Source organism: Triplophysa rosa, linkage group LG1 (assembly GCF_024868665.1).
Source record: "Triplophysa rosa linkage group LG1, Trosa_1v2, whole genome shotgun sequence".
Taxonomy (NCBI): Eukaryota; Metazoa; Chordata; class Actinopteri; order Cypriniformes; family Nemacheilidae; genus Triplophysa; species Triplophysa rosa.
This window is the reverse complement of record NC_079890.1, coordinates 11,323,333-11,336,737: the sequence shown is the minus strand read 5'-3', so window position 1 is coordinate 11,336,737 and position 13,405 is coordinate 11,323,333. Positions and strand designations below refer to the sequence as shown.

At 38.3% G+C, this 13,405-nt stretch overlaps 2 protein-coding genes across 2 annotated transcripts; both read right to left on the bottom strand.

The window, feature by feature from the left end:
* Positions 1–2,226: 2,226 nt before the first annotated feature.
* LOC130561211 (cornifelin homolog B-like) lies at positions 2,227–6,367 on the bottom strand. Its single transcript, XM_057345430.1, has 4 exons — positions 6,244–6,367; positions 5,517–5,659; positions 3,344–3,498; positions 2,227–2,953 (listed from the first exon to the last, which is right to left on the bottom strand). The coding sequence occupies exons 2-4, from the start codon at positions 5,617–5,619 to the stop codon at positions 2,831–2,833; spliced, it is 381 nt and encodes a 126-aa protein (XP_057201413.1). The 5' UTR covers positions 5,620–5,659; positions 6,244–6,367; the 3' UTR covers positions 2,227–2,830.
* A 2,260-nt stretch (positions 6,368–8,627) lies between these two features.
* LOC130561130 (cornifelin homolog B-like) lies at positions 8,628–9,552 on the bottom strand. Its single transcript, XM_057345317.1, has 4 exons — positions 9,420–9,552; positions 9,154–9,269; positions 8,900–9,054; positions 8,628–8,763 (listed from the first exon to the last, which is right to left on the bottom strand). Exons 1-4 carry the CDS (start codon positions 9,491–9,493, stop codon positions 8,641–8,643), a joined length of 468 nt encoding a protein of 155 aa, XP_057201300.1. The 5' UTR covers positions 9,494–9,552; the 3' UTR covers positions 8,628–8,640.
* Positions 9,553–13,405: the final 3,853 nt, after the last annotated feature.

Below are 13,405 nucleotides of genomic sequence, written 5' to 3'. Positions count from 1 at the left end.
TCTCATGGGCAAGCTAAAGAAATCGAATAGAACATATTTATCAATCTGCTTACCTGCTTCGTCTCACTCAGAAAGGCAATGGCTACACAATGCACAGTACAACAGAACGCAAGCAAATCCTATTTGAATATAAGAAGGAACCCATTAAAAAATGTGTCTTTATAGAACATAAAATATAAAAATATTTGTGAGTGTTTTTTGTGAGGGGCATTTAACATGGGTATTTAAACCACCAAATATTGACATCTGACCTATCAGTATGGTTTACCTTTGGTAAAATTTTGACATTTGCATAGAATTGCCCATATACCATATAGTCAAATATCCGGAGGGCATATTTATACAATATTTGCTTCTAATACCCCCTCAGGTTACACCCTGTCTACACCGCATGCGAGCGACAAAAGAACCCATTATAATTAGAAATGTTGTCCACACTTACAAACCCATCAAAGTCCCAGTGAAATCAAAATGAAAGTTTTTTTTCCTTTTATTAAAAATGAGTGAGCCTTAAGGACATCAATAAACTGATATGGTCCTACACGCTGACAAAATTCCCATTCAGAAGACGGATAGTCTGGCATGTGCGCTCAAACAAATCTAGAAATTCCATGACATCACGCTACACTTCAGCCTCTCGTCAAAATTCTTTTCCAATCAAATCCGCTTTGGAATCCGAAGAGTCCCGCCCCCTTCATTATGAGAGCTGCTGAAGTGACTATCAGCCACTTGTTGGCACATTTATTATGGACATTGATGCTGTCAGGAATCGAGAGGCAGAACCCAAGCGCAGGCAGCGATGATGGAAACAAAGATTTTAATAGAACAAACACAAAGCAAAAAAACAATGAGGGGGGAAAACAACATAACAGGGGGATAAGGTAACAGATTCAACAGGACACAAATAATTGACTAGACAAAATAAAACAATACTTGACATACACGAAAACTGACTCGACTCGACTCCATACAGAGTAACAGACCAAATAGCACAACAAATGAGCACAAGACAGCAAACACAAGAGAATTATATAGGGGAAACTAACAAGGGATAATTAACAAGGGACAGGTGTCCGGAATGAAACACTGATGGAAAGCTAAATGAGGAAACGAGGGGGGCGGGGTCAAATACGAGCCTGGAGAACGCTTGACCATCATAAACAAACAATGATTATGCATTTCCACCCAAACACGTGGGACTGTCATGACCCTGCCACAAGACTAGAAAATCATGACAAGGTGAGGCAGGATCATGACAGATGCATGATGCATCAGATTGGATATAGAGGATGATCCAGACAGTGTAAACATTAACATTAAAATCACTCACCAACGTAAATAAATAATCTCTAAATTTTTCAGTTGAATTAGGCTACTTCAACACATCAAATAATGCTGGGCATTCCAAGGCGTTGCACTGGGACTTTAAGAACAAGGCATTTGTTGCGTTGCATTGTGTCACGTCGTGCCACATCGCAGGGTGTTAGATAAAAGCTTCACAATATGAGGTGTAGTACCAAATGGACAAAAAACAAAGTCCTAATTTGAAAGGTATTTATTGATCAGAATTATTTGGCAAAAATACAAACTACAGCAGATCAGGGTATTTTATATACATAAAAATATGCATGTGTTGCACATGTGTTGTTTTTTCTCCTTAAATTATTCCTAAAGCTGAGCTCAGGATAACTGTGACAATGCAGGCACATGTATGAAACACAAGCATTTTCAAAACACAGTTTAAGAAGCCTAGATCTTATTTTGAATAGTGAATAGAAACATTTCCATAGTTAGAAATCATTTTTGCCACCACGGTATATGACCTTTCTATACATTATGTGTATATATGTGATGCTACTATCTTGACAGCATTTTAAGTTATGACTTCTATGACTGATAAATGATAAATATGACTGTTAAATGTGCTTGTTTTATCTGTTGCATTTTTAAGACAACAAAATCACAAAAATCTACACTGGAATCGTCTGCAACATTCTTAGATTCAGTAAAATGTGCATGGTTGAAATGAAAACAGGTAGAGATTTGTGTTGGTTTGGTGAATAATTAGTCTCTATAAAGCATGCATGTTTTTACAAGCTCAAATGTTTTTCTAACTGGGTTAAATTTAAGGTAATTGGTGTTACCAGTTAAAGACTGGGTTTAGGTTATGTACATTTAATTAAGTTGTTTAATTTTTACATAAAAGACAGACACTTATCTTTTGAAACAACTTTATTGAGTTTCCAAACATATTCATTTTTATCCATTCAGTCATATAAAGATGTGAAAAAGCATTCACACAAAACTTTTTTTCAAAATGATAGTCTCAAAAATAACTAAATCAACTACAGTGTGCAGAATACTGTTAAGCTGATATTTAAAAAATACTACATATACAATATAAAAGAAGCTGAGCAATTAAAATTTGAAAACAACAATCAGTAATAAAAATAGGTTTCATGACTATAGATCTCAAAAATGTGCTGTGTAGCCTACTATTAAGTTTCAGATTTACAAATAATTTTTTATCAGAAGGATCCAGTGGTTATAAGTGAATAAGACTGTATTCTTCACTCCATAACACTCCCCATAGATCAGAGCTGAACGCCAACAATATTTGCAGGACATTCCACAATGGCCCAGCAAAAACAGACCTCAGATCAGTGTGTGTGGGAGGAAGAGGAGATCAAAACTCCAGATTTGACCTGCAGAACAAGCAAGTCTTTCTTTATGACTAACATGACAGGAATCCGAACAAAGGCAAGGGTGATGGGGAAGACAATGACAAGTAGTGATGAAGATAATGCATGATGATTTTGTTGATGTACTTTTATGTTGGCTTGTTGTTGAACAGAGTGACAGGATGAAGTCTTGTCTTCATCTCCCTTCTGATCTGGCACCATGAGCAAGGTCCACAGCAGAAAGCATACACACAGTCATTGCAAATAGAGTCCTACATAAGGAAAAAAGAAAAGGTCAAATATAATGGTTCTGTGTTGTATAAAATTCAAATAAACTTTTATATTTTTTTGTTTTGTTATTTATGTGTGATGGTGCTCAATATAGTTTTTAATAGGATTGACTGATCACTTATTTTTAGTATGTTATACTATACTATCAAGTAAATGATTATGATCATCTTTCTGATCCAGGGGTCCAGAGTGTGACTACAACCCTAATCTAAATATCTAAAACAGCTTCAACTAAACAACTAAACTCTTTAATACAGTATTTGTTCAGCATCAGGATTTAACAGCACCGTTTAATCTAACCTTTGGTTATGTATATTATATTATGTTAAACTGAGTTGATAAATGAATAAAAGAGATGTTTGTGTCTTTACCTTGATTCCGTAGCGTTTGCGTGTGGACACCCTCATGGAGAGTGTGATTGGAGGGATGAATCCACAGCTGTCCAGCAGGGGGAGACATAGACATTCTCCGTGGTCTCTGGCTGTAATGCAGGCAAAGCAAGGGAAACACCACACGGAGAAACAACCTGCAGAAGTACAGACAACACGCACAGTAAATCAGCAGAGCTACGACAGAGTAAAGCCCATTGCACATTGAGTCCGAAATTTGCGTCCGAAATTTCCCCACGTTAAAGAATAAATACGACCTCACGTTGTGTCAATCACATTTACTCACTGCCTCCGATATTTTTGTCCGTCATAAAAAAAATACGGGCCGGGTTCGATTTTCTGCATTTTCGCATCCGTAGCAAGCATTTTGAGTGGCCTTTTATAACAATTCAGAGACACCGTACAAACGAGAGCCAAATACGAAAAAACGCATACGAAAATTTCGGACTGTATGCGCAAGACCTTTATTAATGAAATTAGTTGTGTGTACACTAGGGATGGGAATCGCAGGGTACCTCCCGATACGATTCTTTACGCGATACAGGGCTCACGATACCGATAATATCACAATGCGACGATTCTGCGACAATCGATATATCGCTTGGCAATTCTATAAAATACATCACGACATCTGTAAATGAAGGGAAAAAATGATCTATTAGATGAGCATTTTTAGTGTGTTGCGACTCTCTGTCTTTAGGTTTGTTTATTCTTGCGCTTGTCTTTGGACTGTGAGTCTCTGGTGACTCCACACGCGTCTCCCAAAACGGGGGTTTGCGGCGCGTCACGTCAAAGCGCTCGCGCTATGAGGATCATCGCCGATTTCAACGCAAGTTTCGCCTCGGCTCGCCTAAAGTTGAGCTTTATAAAAACTATTAAAGCTTTACAAAACAATCTGACTTCTGAAATATGTGAGAATGAGCTTTTTTAATATGCACGCGCAGATACCTGCACCCCTGCACGAGCAGTGCGGGTGAGAGAGAAAGCGCCGGACTGGAGCGAATCACGAAACTACAGACTGAAAGAAGGTGAAAAGAGTATTCCCAGTTTGCAGAGCGCCGAGTTTACCACACCTACTTATTTACATTCACTACGAAATCCAAAGTGCGCCCAAACTTTTGATTTAAAAGACGCTGGCGCATCTCTAATTTGTTGTTGGTCCGCCATTATGCTCGTATTTCTTCACCGCTGTGAATAAGCCCTTTTCACGATGACGTCACTTAACTTCCGCCTTTTTGCAAAGCAGTGTATCATAACATCCGTCTTGCAACAAACAGCAACAACAAGAAGAAGAACTTCCGTTTTGCCGTCGTGCTGGAATTTAACAATAGTGAGAAAAAAACTGACAGAACACGTATTCCTACTTATCCTAGCACCTTCGCTAACACAAAAAGAAAAGAAAACACCTTCATAATCAAATAGGTACTGTTCAACGAAGAATTTGTATCCTTTTTCTAGCTTTGATCTTGTCGAGCATCTCTCTCGTCCCACTCTGCTTGTCACAACGTTGTACATCATCTAGCCGTATTTGTGGCAGATGTGCAAGGGACTTGGTAAACTCCATTCCGAGTCGCTAGCGGAAGTAACTTCTTCTTCTTGAGTTTTACTGGCAGTTGGCAAACCAGCTTATCGGTGCATTATCGCCACCTTATGAACTGGAGTGCTAGCGGAAGTAATGATACACTGCTTCGCGGCAGAACGGAAGATGCGTGACGTCATGTGAAAAGGGCGTATTACAATTTACGTTCATCTGACCATCCGTAATCTGGGAGCATCGCCACAAGAAATATGTGGGTACTGCCGTTCTGGTAAGCACAGTGTAGGTATGAATTTAGATCTTTTGTATTTGAAAAAAAATCGATACTTTGTGTCAGAGTATCGATAACGTCTCGCGGGCTGAAATGTCGCGATAAATCGCCATATCGATTTTTTCCCCCTATCGATTTTTTCCCTAGTGTACACACACGCACACCTATATTTTACCCAACCATGGGTTGTAACAAACAAGCTTTTTTAAAGTTAAATCCATTAAAATCATTAGATTTACAAGAACATATGTCATGTCCTCAAAATAAAAAATGTCACGCACGCACGCACGCACGCACACACACACGCACACACACACACAGAAATAGAAAAACACACTTAAACTCACATTCATTAACATTGTCACATTCACAGATGCTGGTGCTCCACTGGTCTGAGGCAGCAGCCACTACCAGAGGCTTGGGCTGCTGAATCACCATCTTGGATGCCATGATGAATGTTTCTCAGATGTAAAACTCCACAAAATTGAATCTGAAATGAACAATATGATTTGAACTGATAACAGTTTTAAATAGCCTACCTAAATTAGGGAAGCACAGATACCAGTATCGGTATCGGGCCCGATAAGCTAATGTAGCCTACTCGTATTCGTAAAAATGCACCGATACCAAAGACCGATAACTCATGTGACATAACTGACTGCAATTTGTTGTGAAATTTGCTTTGAAAGTTTGCAACAAGCACATAAAATTATTTATTTTTTCACAAAAAGGTGGAGTTGTTTGTAATTATGAAGCTATTCTATTTTTATTAGTCTCACTGCGTTGTGAAAAGGTATAGGCATCGGTACAGGCATCGGTATCGGCCAGTACCAGAAAAAATATCGGTACTCATACTCGGTCTTTAAAAAATGGTTGCGGTGCATCCCTACTTAAATTTTTGGGGTTTTTGAGGATGTCTCCAACAATCTAACAGTTCTTTTAAATGACTATTTGGTTTAATTAGATTTGTTACATTGCTACAGTTGATACATTGCTTTCTCATAGTTATCTAAAATGATGTTTAAATATCCTTAACATGTGCGTTCGTTTCGTCTGTAGAGGATTTTCTCTTACCTGGACAGAGTCTTGTTGAGCAGGTGTCTGAAAGCTGCCAGTGGATGATGCTGTCATTTTATTTACAAGGGGAGGGAGGAAGCCAGGAATGTCTACATACAGATTTTCACTCATCACACGTACACACTTACGCACACAGTGCTGGATTCTTATCAAAGAACAGCTTGTTTCTATCCCATCAGACTGGAGCATGATGATAATGACAGTTATGACAAGCATGCCAGATTCATAGATTTTGAAAATTGCCATGGAATTCCAAGACATATGGGCCTTTTTCTGTGATAGTAAACATACCATTAAAGTGTTGCAATCTCTAATATTAAATTTGACTCGTTGTGGTTTTGAAAAAGTACCCAGCATTTAACGCACTCAGTGAGATGTCAAGAAACATGTGGGTTTGAGTCCCAGCTGATGGGACAGAGTAACAAAGTAACTTTAAGTAAGTTTTGTTAAAGATAAGGAATTTATTAACGCTACATCATGTCTCAGTATTTGCATTTCTCCATTCTTTGAAATGTACAGTATTATAAGGTAATTTACAGGTATAGTTTGCATAGCGTGCTAAAAACATCTTACAAACTACAAATATTTTATTAATGAATGTCGATAGATGAACTGCCTTCTGGTAAAATCTTCTAAAACCTTTACTGGCTGCAAAACCTATGACAAAGGGATAGTTCACCCAAAAAATGAAAATTCTGTCATGAAAAACCTGTATAAATTGTATTGTTTGGTTGTACACAAAGAAAGATATTTGGAAGAATGTTAGCAACCAAGATTACCGGGGCACCATTGAGAACCATAGTAGAGAAAAATATTTTTTGTTCTGTTAAACATAAATAAGTGAAGTGAAAGTGACCTATTAGTCAGATATGGTGACCCATACCCGAAATGTGACCTCTGCATTTAACCCATCCAGAGAGTAGTGAACACACGCACAGCAAGTGGTGAACACACGTACACCCGGAGCAGTGGGCAGCTATCACTGCAGCGCCCGGGAAGCAAGTAGGGGTAAGGTGCCTTGCTTAAGGGCACCTCAGTTGTTACCTGCCGGCCCTGGGAATCGAACCAGCAACCTTCTGGTCACGAGTCCGACTCTCTAACCATTAGGCCACGACATTTTTTGACATTTTTCCAAATATCAAAAATTTTCATTTTTGGGTGGAGTATCCCTTTAAAAACCAAGATGACAAATAAATACATTATCCCATACAAAGTTAGCAAAAAACACTTACATTTGGCAGACGCTTTTATCCAAAGCAACTTACATTGCAGTGTACTATACATTTGTTTCTGACTGTGTGCAATCCCCTGGGATCGAACCTATGTCCTTGGTGTTGCTAGCACCATGCTCTAACCACTGAGCCACAGGAAAGCTATACATACATATACTTAACAGTGATTGTGTACGTGCACACTGCTTAAAGAAGTTCACCCAAAAATGAACATTCTTTGACCCTCATGTCATTCCTGTCATTACTTTTTTCTGGAAACACAACAGAAGATATTTTGAAGAATGTTGGCAACCAAACAACAGTGGCCCATTGACTAACCATTGAGACATTTTTCAAAATATCTTCTTTTGTGTTACACAGGTTTCGAATAACATGAAGGTGAATAAATGATCACCAAATTTTTATCTAAATTCTAGAATTTATGGGATGTTGTTGTGATTTGTTGTGTTATCAGTCGTGGCCTAATGGTTAGAGACTCGGACTTGTAACCCAAACGTTGCCGGTTTGAGCCTCAGTACCAGCAGGGATTGTAGGTGGGGGGAGTGAATGATCAGTGCTCTCCTCCACCTTCAATACCACGGCTGAGATGAGACCCTTGAGCAAGGCAATGGCTGCTCTCTGCTCTGGGTGTTTGTGTGCACTTGAATGGGTTAAATGCAGAGCACAAATTCCGAGTATGGAACACCATACTTGGCCTCACATCACATCATCTGTATGTTTCAGCTGTGCTGATCAATGTTTGTGAACAGACTGCTTGTTTCAATTACAGATTTTTATTTTCTCCCTATCACCTTCGAAAAATGTTATAAATCATAACTGGACAGTATGCAGGATAAATTATTTTTATCACAATTATTTCATTTTTACAAATGTGTTGGCATTATAATATATTAAAATAATTAATCAAATTAAAACATAAGTATCAACAAGTACCTTACAATTCAAGGTGATAATCTCAGAATGGATGCGCTCTCAAGTAAATATCGGGAACAAAACAGTGATATGATGTTTACTAAAATACATTTCAAAAGGTTTTCAGCCTTCGTTCGACTATAGTACTGAATTCCACACCCCCACAAAACAGAACTGAATTCCAAACTTCCAAGCTTCTCTGACATTCATTCTATCACAAAGTTGATGATGATGATGAAGAAGAAACTTTTTATTTTGCACGGTTGCAAAACAGAGTGATGGGATGGTTGCGAGCTTTCAACTCTCGTCTAATCTGGCACCAGGAGCACGGCCCGCAGCAGAAGGAATACACACAGTCATTGCAAATGGAATCCTGTTAAACAGAGATATTATTAGTGCTGATTTGAGTTCGGTTCAACACATCTAGTTACATATCCAGCAGTCAAACTCAGTAATCCATTTTACTGTAATAAATAAGTCAAACACACAGTTTCAGGAAAGGCCATTACCTCAATGCCGTAGCTACGTCGGACAGACACTCTCATCGCCATGGTGATGGGTGGGATGAGGCCGTAACCGTCCAGCAAAGGCAAGCAAAGACACTCTCCGTGGTCTCTGGCTGTGATGCATGCGAAACATGGGAAACACCAGCATGCAAAGCAACCTGCACAAATACAAGATTCACATTCAGGTTTCTATTACCATAAGCAATTTTATAAATAACAAACTGATTTTCAAGACATATTAGTATAAACACACGCACAGTCATTGACGTTGTCACATTCACAGATACTGGAGGACCACTGATCAGCACCAGGAGCCACCACCAAGGGTTTAGGCTGCTGAATAACCATCTTAGTGGCCATGATGAGTTGTGGTCTAAAATAAAACACAAAACAATAAATAATTATAAGACACTTCTGAAAACATATAGGCCTATTTAACTAATAAAAGCAACATATCTCAGCTAAACAGGACAAGGTTTTATTGTGAAAGTGACTTTCACTTCTAGCACTAGGCTGCTCTTACCGTGGCTGAAGAGAGAGAGACAGGTGTGAAGATGGAAGAGGAATGAGTGATGGTGTGACAGCGCGTGTCTTCATAGAGCGTTTGCATTGACGTCACTTTCCCACGTGAACATGCCGGGACACGCCCCGGGACATGCTCTCTTGAGTGGTAAAACACAATTATTTGCTGAAACTACAAGCAGCTGGACTCGAAGTTGATCCTTACGACTACCTTACGACTTACAAGGGAATCAGGTGTTCTTGGACACTCAAATAATGCACAGATTTGCGTTTCCAGATATTGTAACCATTCATTTTGACAAGTGTTTTACCACTCAAGCGGGCATGTTCCAGCGTGTTCAGGTGGGAAAGTGACGACACTTGCATACCCTCTACAGATCCGCCGCCGACCAAACAGTGCGAGTCCTCACGTACGCAAACACATACATACTTACACAGACAATAGCTGTAGATAACAATCAAACAACCTCTTCACAGCTCCAGAGCAGGTTAGTTGGGTACATGCTTTTCTTTTTATCGATAGATTTTATGCGATTAACAGTTCTGTTGACGTGAAACCTAATGAAGTCGATTCCCCTCAAGCATGTTTTTCAAGCGCAAGCAAGCAAGAGTTTCAAGCAAGGGTTTCAGTGTAATGTTCAATACATTATTAATAAAAAACTATGAAAATTCAGCAAAAATATGAACATAATGGATATGATGGATTTTATCCCATTTGTTTTAGTCATTTGTAACCGTTCATTTTTTCAAGTTGTTCCTGTGATACAAATGGCTAAAATGGTTTATTTCCATAATGTTTATTATGCCAAACTGCACTGCAAACTTTGTGGTTTTTGACAATCGACAGTGTTGGATTCTCGAGAGTCTGTGAGAGCCACCTGAAGGTCAGAAAAAACACTTTCAAGACAGCCCTAATTTTCTCTATTTTTTACATACCGTCACTGTTTTTGTGGAGGTTTGTGCAAAATGTGTTGTGTGAGGTGCCTTAAAAAAAACTAGCCATAATATTTTATTGTTATAAATTACATTTCAAATGATGTGGAAAATGCATTTTTGAAAACAGTTCAGAGGTTTCACACGAAGTCGCATGTCTGGAAGGTCACGTTTAAATGAGTGTAAAATGCCCTTACCATGATCTGTTTATCTTGACCTTAACCGATTTTTAAACTCATGTGTTAAAGGGGTCATTTGTTTTAGATGTAATGCAATGTGTATACACGATTTAAGGTTCAAAAACGCTGTATTTTCCACATACAGTGCATGTTTGTATCTCCTCTTTGCCCCGCCTCTCTGAAACGCGCTGATTTTTTACAAAGCTCATCGCTCTGAAAAGCGAGGTGTGCTATGATTGGCCAGTGTGTAGTGATTGGTCGAATACTGCAAGCGTGTGATGGAAATGTAACACCTCTTACCATATTTGGAACATCAGGTTCCAAAGCAATTGTACTGAAGGGTACGCCCACCTTACTTGCATACATTTGGGCGGTCTTAGTCAAATCATACCAAGAACTGACGTAGATTTGTGGGGGTGTGGTTACACGAGGTGTTTCAGGCAGGTCTGGGTGAGCATTCGCTTTTAGATAGAATGCATCTTTTGTTCCGACACTTTCATTTTTGCAATTTTACGTATCTAATACATGCATGGGCAACTTATAACACACCAAAAACACGTATTCGTGCCATATGATCCCTTTAAGGTTGCTGCTGGTCTTCACAAATAGCATCATGAAATAGCATCAATGCATTACCTTGCATTTTTCACAAAGGCAATAGATTTAGTTAAATTCAAAAGGTGAACCTCATTTATTTAGATCATTTTTAAAAATAAAACATATTTAATTTTGCCTGTCTTTTGCAAACCTTGCCATTGTGTATACAGTATGCACATCTACAATGATGTCAAGAGAGATTTATAAAGTAACACAAAAAACAAACAAAGAAACACAATTCTCACCTAAATAATTAGGCTATAAGGTTTAAGTACAAAACCGCCACCAGAACATTTTGTTTATGGTATCACCATGAGTGAATAAAATAAATAAAGAAGGAAAATAAATAATAAACCAGATTTGTGACTATGCTGAATTCATTACACTTTGGCTGGGCCAGACAAAAGCTTGATCTCGTTTATCTCACCTCAAATGTAAGATTTGGCAAATCTGCACTACTAATATAAATGCAATATAGTCACCTTATTTTATTAGTAGCAACATACATCTAAAACTGCAGAATGGCAGTTATCTCTCAATGTGATGAAAGATAAGAGTCAAGAATTAGTCAACTACCAGTAAGAATTGTAGGTCTACCCTTGAAAAAAATCTACATGGAAAGCTCCGCCCTACTGTCTGTCCTGACTGCTGGGCTGGTGCTGCTGCAAGATATGTTCATTTCTTTGATTTTGCTAAAATGTGTGTTTGGTATATTTATACTGCACATGCAGCACATCTCCTCAAACAGTCAGTAAACTAAAACAAATACTTTAAAATATACACTGATGAAACAAAAGTAGCAATACGAGCAAAAACTTAAGTTTTCATTTCATGTTTGACTATCTCTCACTTCTGATATTCTATCATTATTGTCAGGACTGCATTCCTTCATTTCCACAACAATGCATGTCTCCACCCCATAGTGAATAATTAGGATGCAGAAATTATGCGCATGCATCTCCTACCTTATCACTTAACCAAAACCATTGAAACCCATGCAGTATGTTCAAAAAGCAGTACTCTCCACTGTCTAACTGCCTTAACCAAAGCCATGGGAAGGAATGTATCACTGCTCAGAGGTGGACATTACTTACTGTAAGTATTTTTACTCTCAAGTACCTTTTTAAATAGCCTATCTGTATTTTATTAGAATGCTTTTTACTTCAGTACATTATTGTGGTGTCTATGGTAAGCCGCTAGAGGGAGCCGAGTATGTAATGCATGAGAACACGGTAGGAAAGAAGAATAAATAATTACTGAGTTCAGCCACGGTCTGGTTTTATTGTGTCTGCTGTACCTGGGGCTTCATTTATAAAACTGTGCATAGAAACCTTCCTAAAAGTGAACGTACGCCAGAATGCTGAAAAGGGCGTACGCAAACAAAAACTTAGATTTATAAAACCTTGCGCACGCACACCTGCACGCAATTTTCCCTTTATAAATCACAGATCACCTGCAAGTGTGCGTACGTGAATCAGCCTCATATCCCGCCCTGTACATGCCCATTTTTACCCATAAATAGTCAATGCAAAGCACCTCATGAATGCTTATTCGTATATTAATAAGCCTGACATCCAATCCGCTTGTTAAGCCAGACGTCACGCACCATTATGGACGTATACCGTTTCCTGGTTCAACCTCTATCAGATGCCATAGAAAAATAACAAAAACTTGTGTAAAACCCCCGATGCATCCTTTATCTCCATAACGAAATCACAAATGGCCACACATGAGATTCACTGAGATTTCTATATTAATAATTGTTATAATTATTATTATAATTATATTAAAGCCAAAGAAGGTCTCTCTAGCATTTATATGTTTACAGCAACCATGAACACCTCATTAAAATCACATCATTAATTACTGGTGTCCTCCACCTGAGATAAAATTTGAAGACATAATTGTTAAAGACGAATGTTTCTTCATTCCGGTTTTCTTATGAACTTAGTTAGAACCGATAACGAGGACATTTAGAGTAACGATTGTGCGAGAGTTTAATGGCTGTATTTCCAGACTTTGACATTCGATGATTATGCACAGTAAGGATAATATATTTAGCTATTTATTTACACCGAGTTATTTGATGCTGTCCTATATTCTATGCAGTCGGATCATCTCCTCCTCATGCACTCATTGTGTGATGGTGAGACAGCCCTGATTAAATATTTAGATTGAATTTTTATTTAAGATTTGAGTTTGATTTGACAAGAGCTGCATGAAACACGTATCACTCAATACAAGTGCAAATAACTCTGCAGATTTAATCTTCGTGATA

What these genes read in the sequence shown, in the direction of transcription:
- LOC130561211 (XM_057345430.1), bottom strand. Translation starts at nt 5,619, where the DNA reads ATGGCATCCAAGATGGTGATTCAGCAGCCCAAGCCTCTGGTAGTGGCT. An exon ending in ATGTGACAATGTTAATGAAT is followed by an intron (nt 3,499 to 5,516) that starts GTGAGTTTAAGT and finishes GTACTTCTGCAG; the next exon opens with GTTGTTTCTCCGTGTGGTGT. An exon ending in GCAAACGCTACGGAATCAAG is followed by an intron (nt 2,954 to 3,343) that starts GTAAAGACACAA and finishes TTCCTTATGTAG; the next exon opens with GACTCTATTTGCAATGACTG.
- LOC130561130 (XM_057345317.1), bottom strand. Translation starts at nt 9,493, where the DNA reads ATGAAGACACGCGCTGTCACACCATCACTCATTCCTCTTCCATCTTCA. An exon ending in TCTCTCTCTCTTCAGCCACG is followed by an intron (nt 9,270 to 9,419) that starts GTAAGAGCAGCC and finishes GTTTTATTTTAG; the next exon opens with ACCACAACTCATCATGGCCA. An exon ending in GACGTAGCTACGGCATTGAG is followed by an intron (nt 8,764 to 8,899) that starts GTAATGGCCTTT and finishes TCTGTTTAACAG; the next exon opens with GATTCCATTTGCAATGACTG.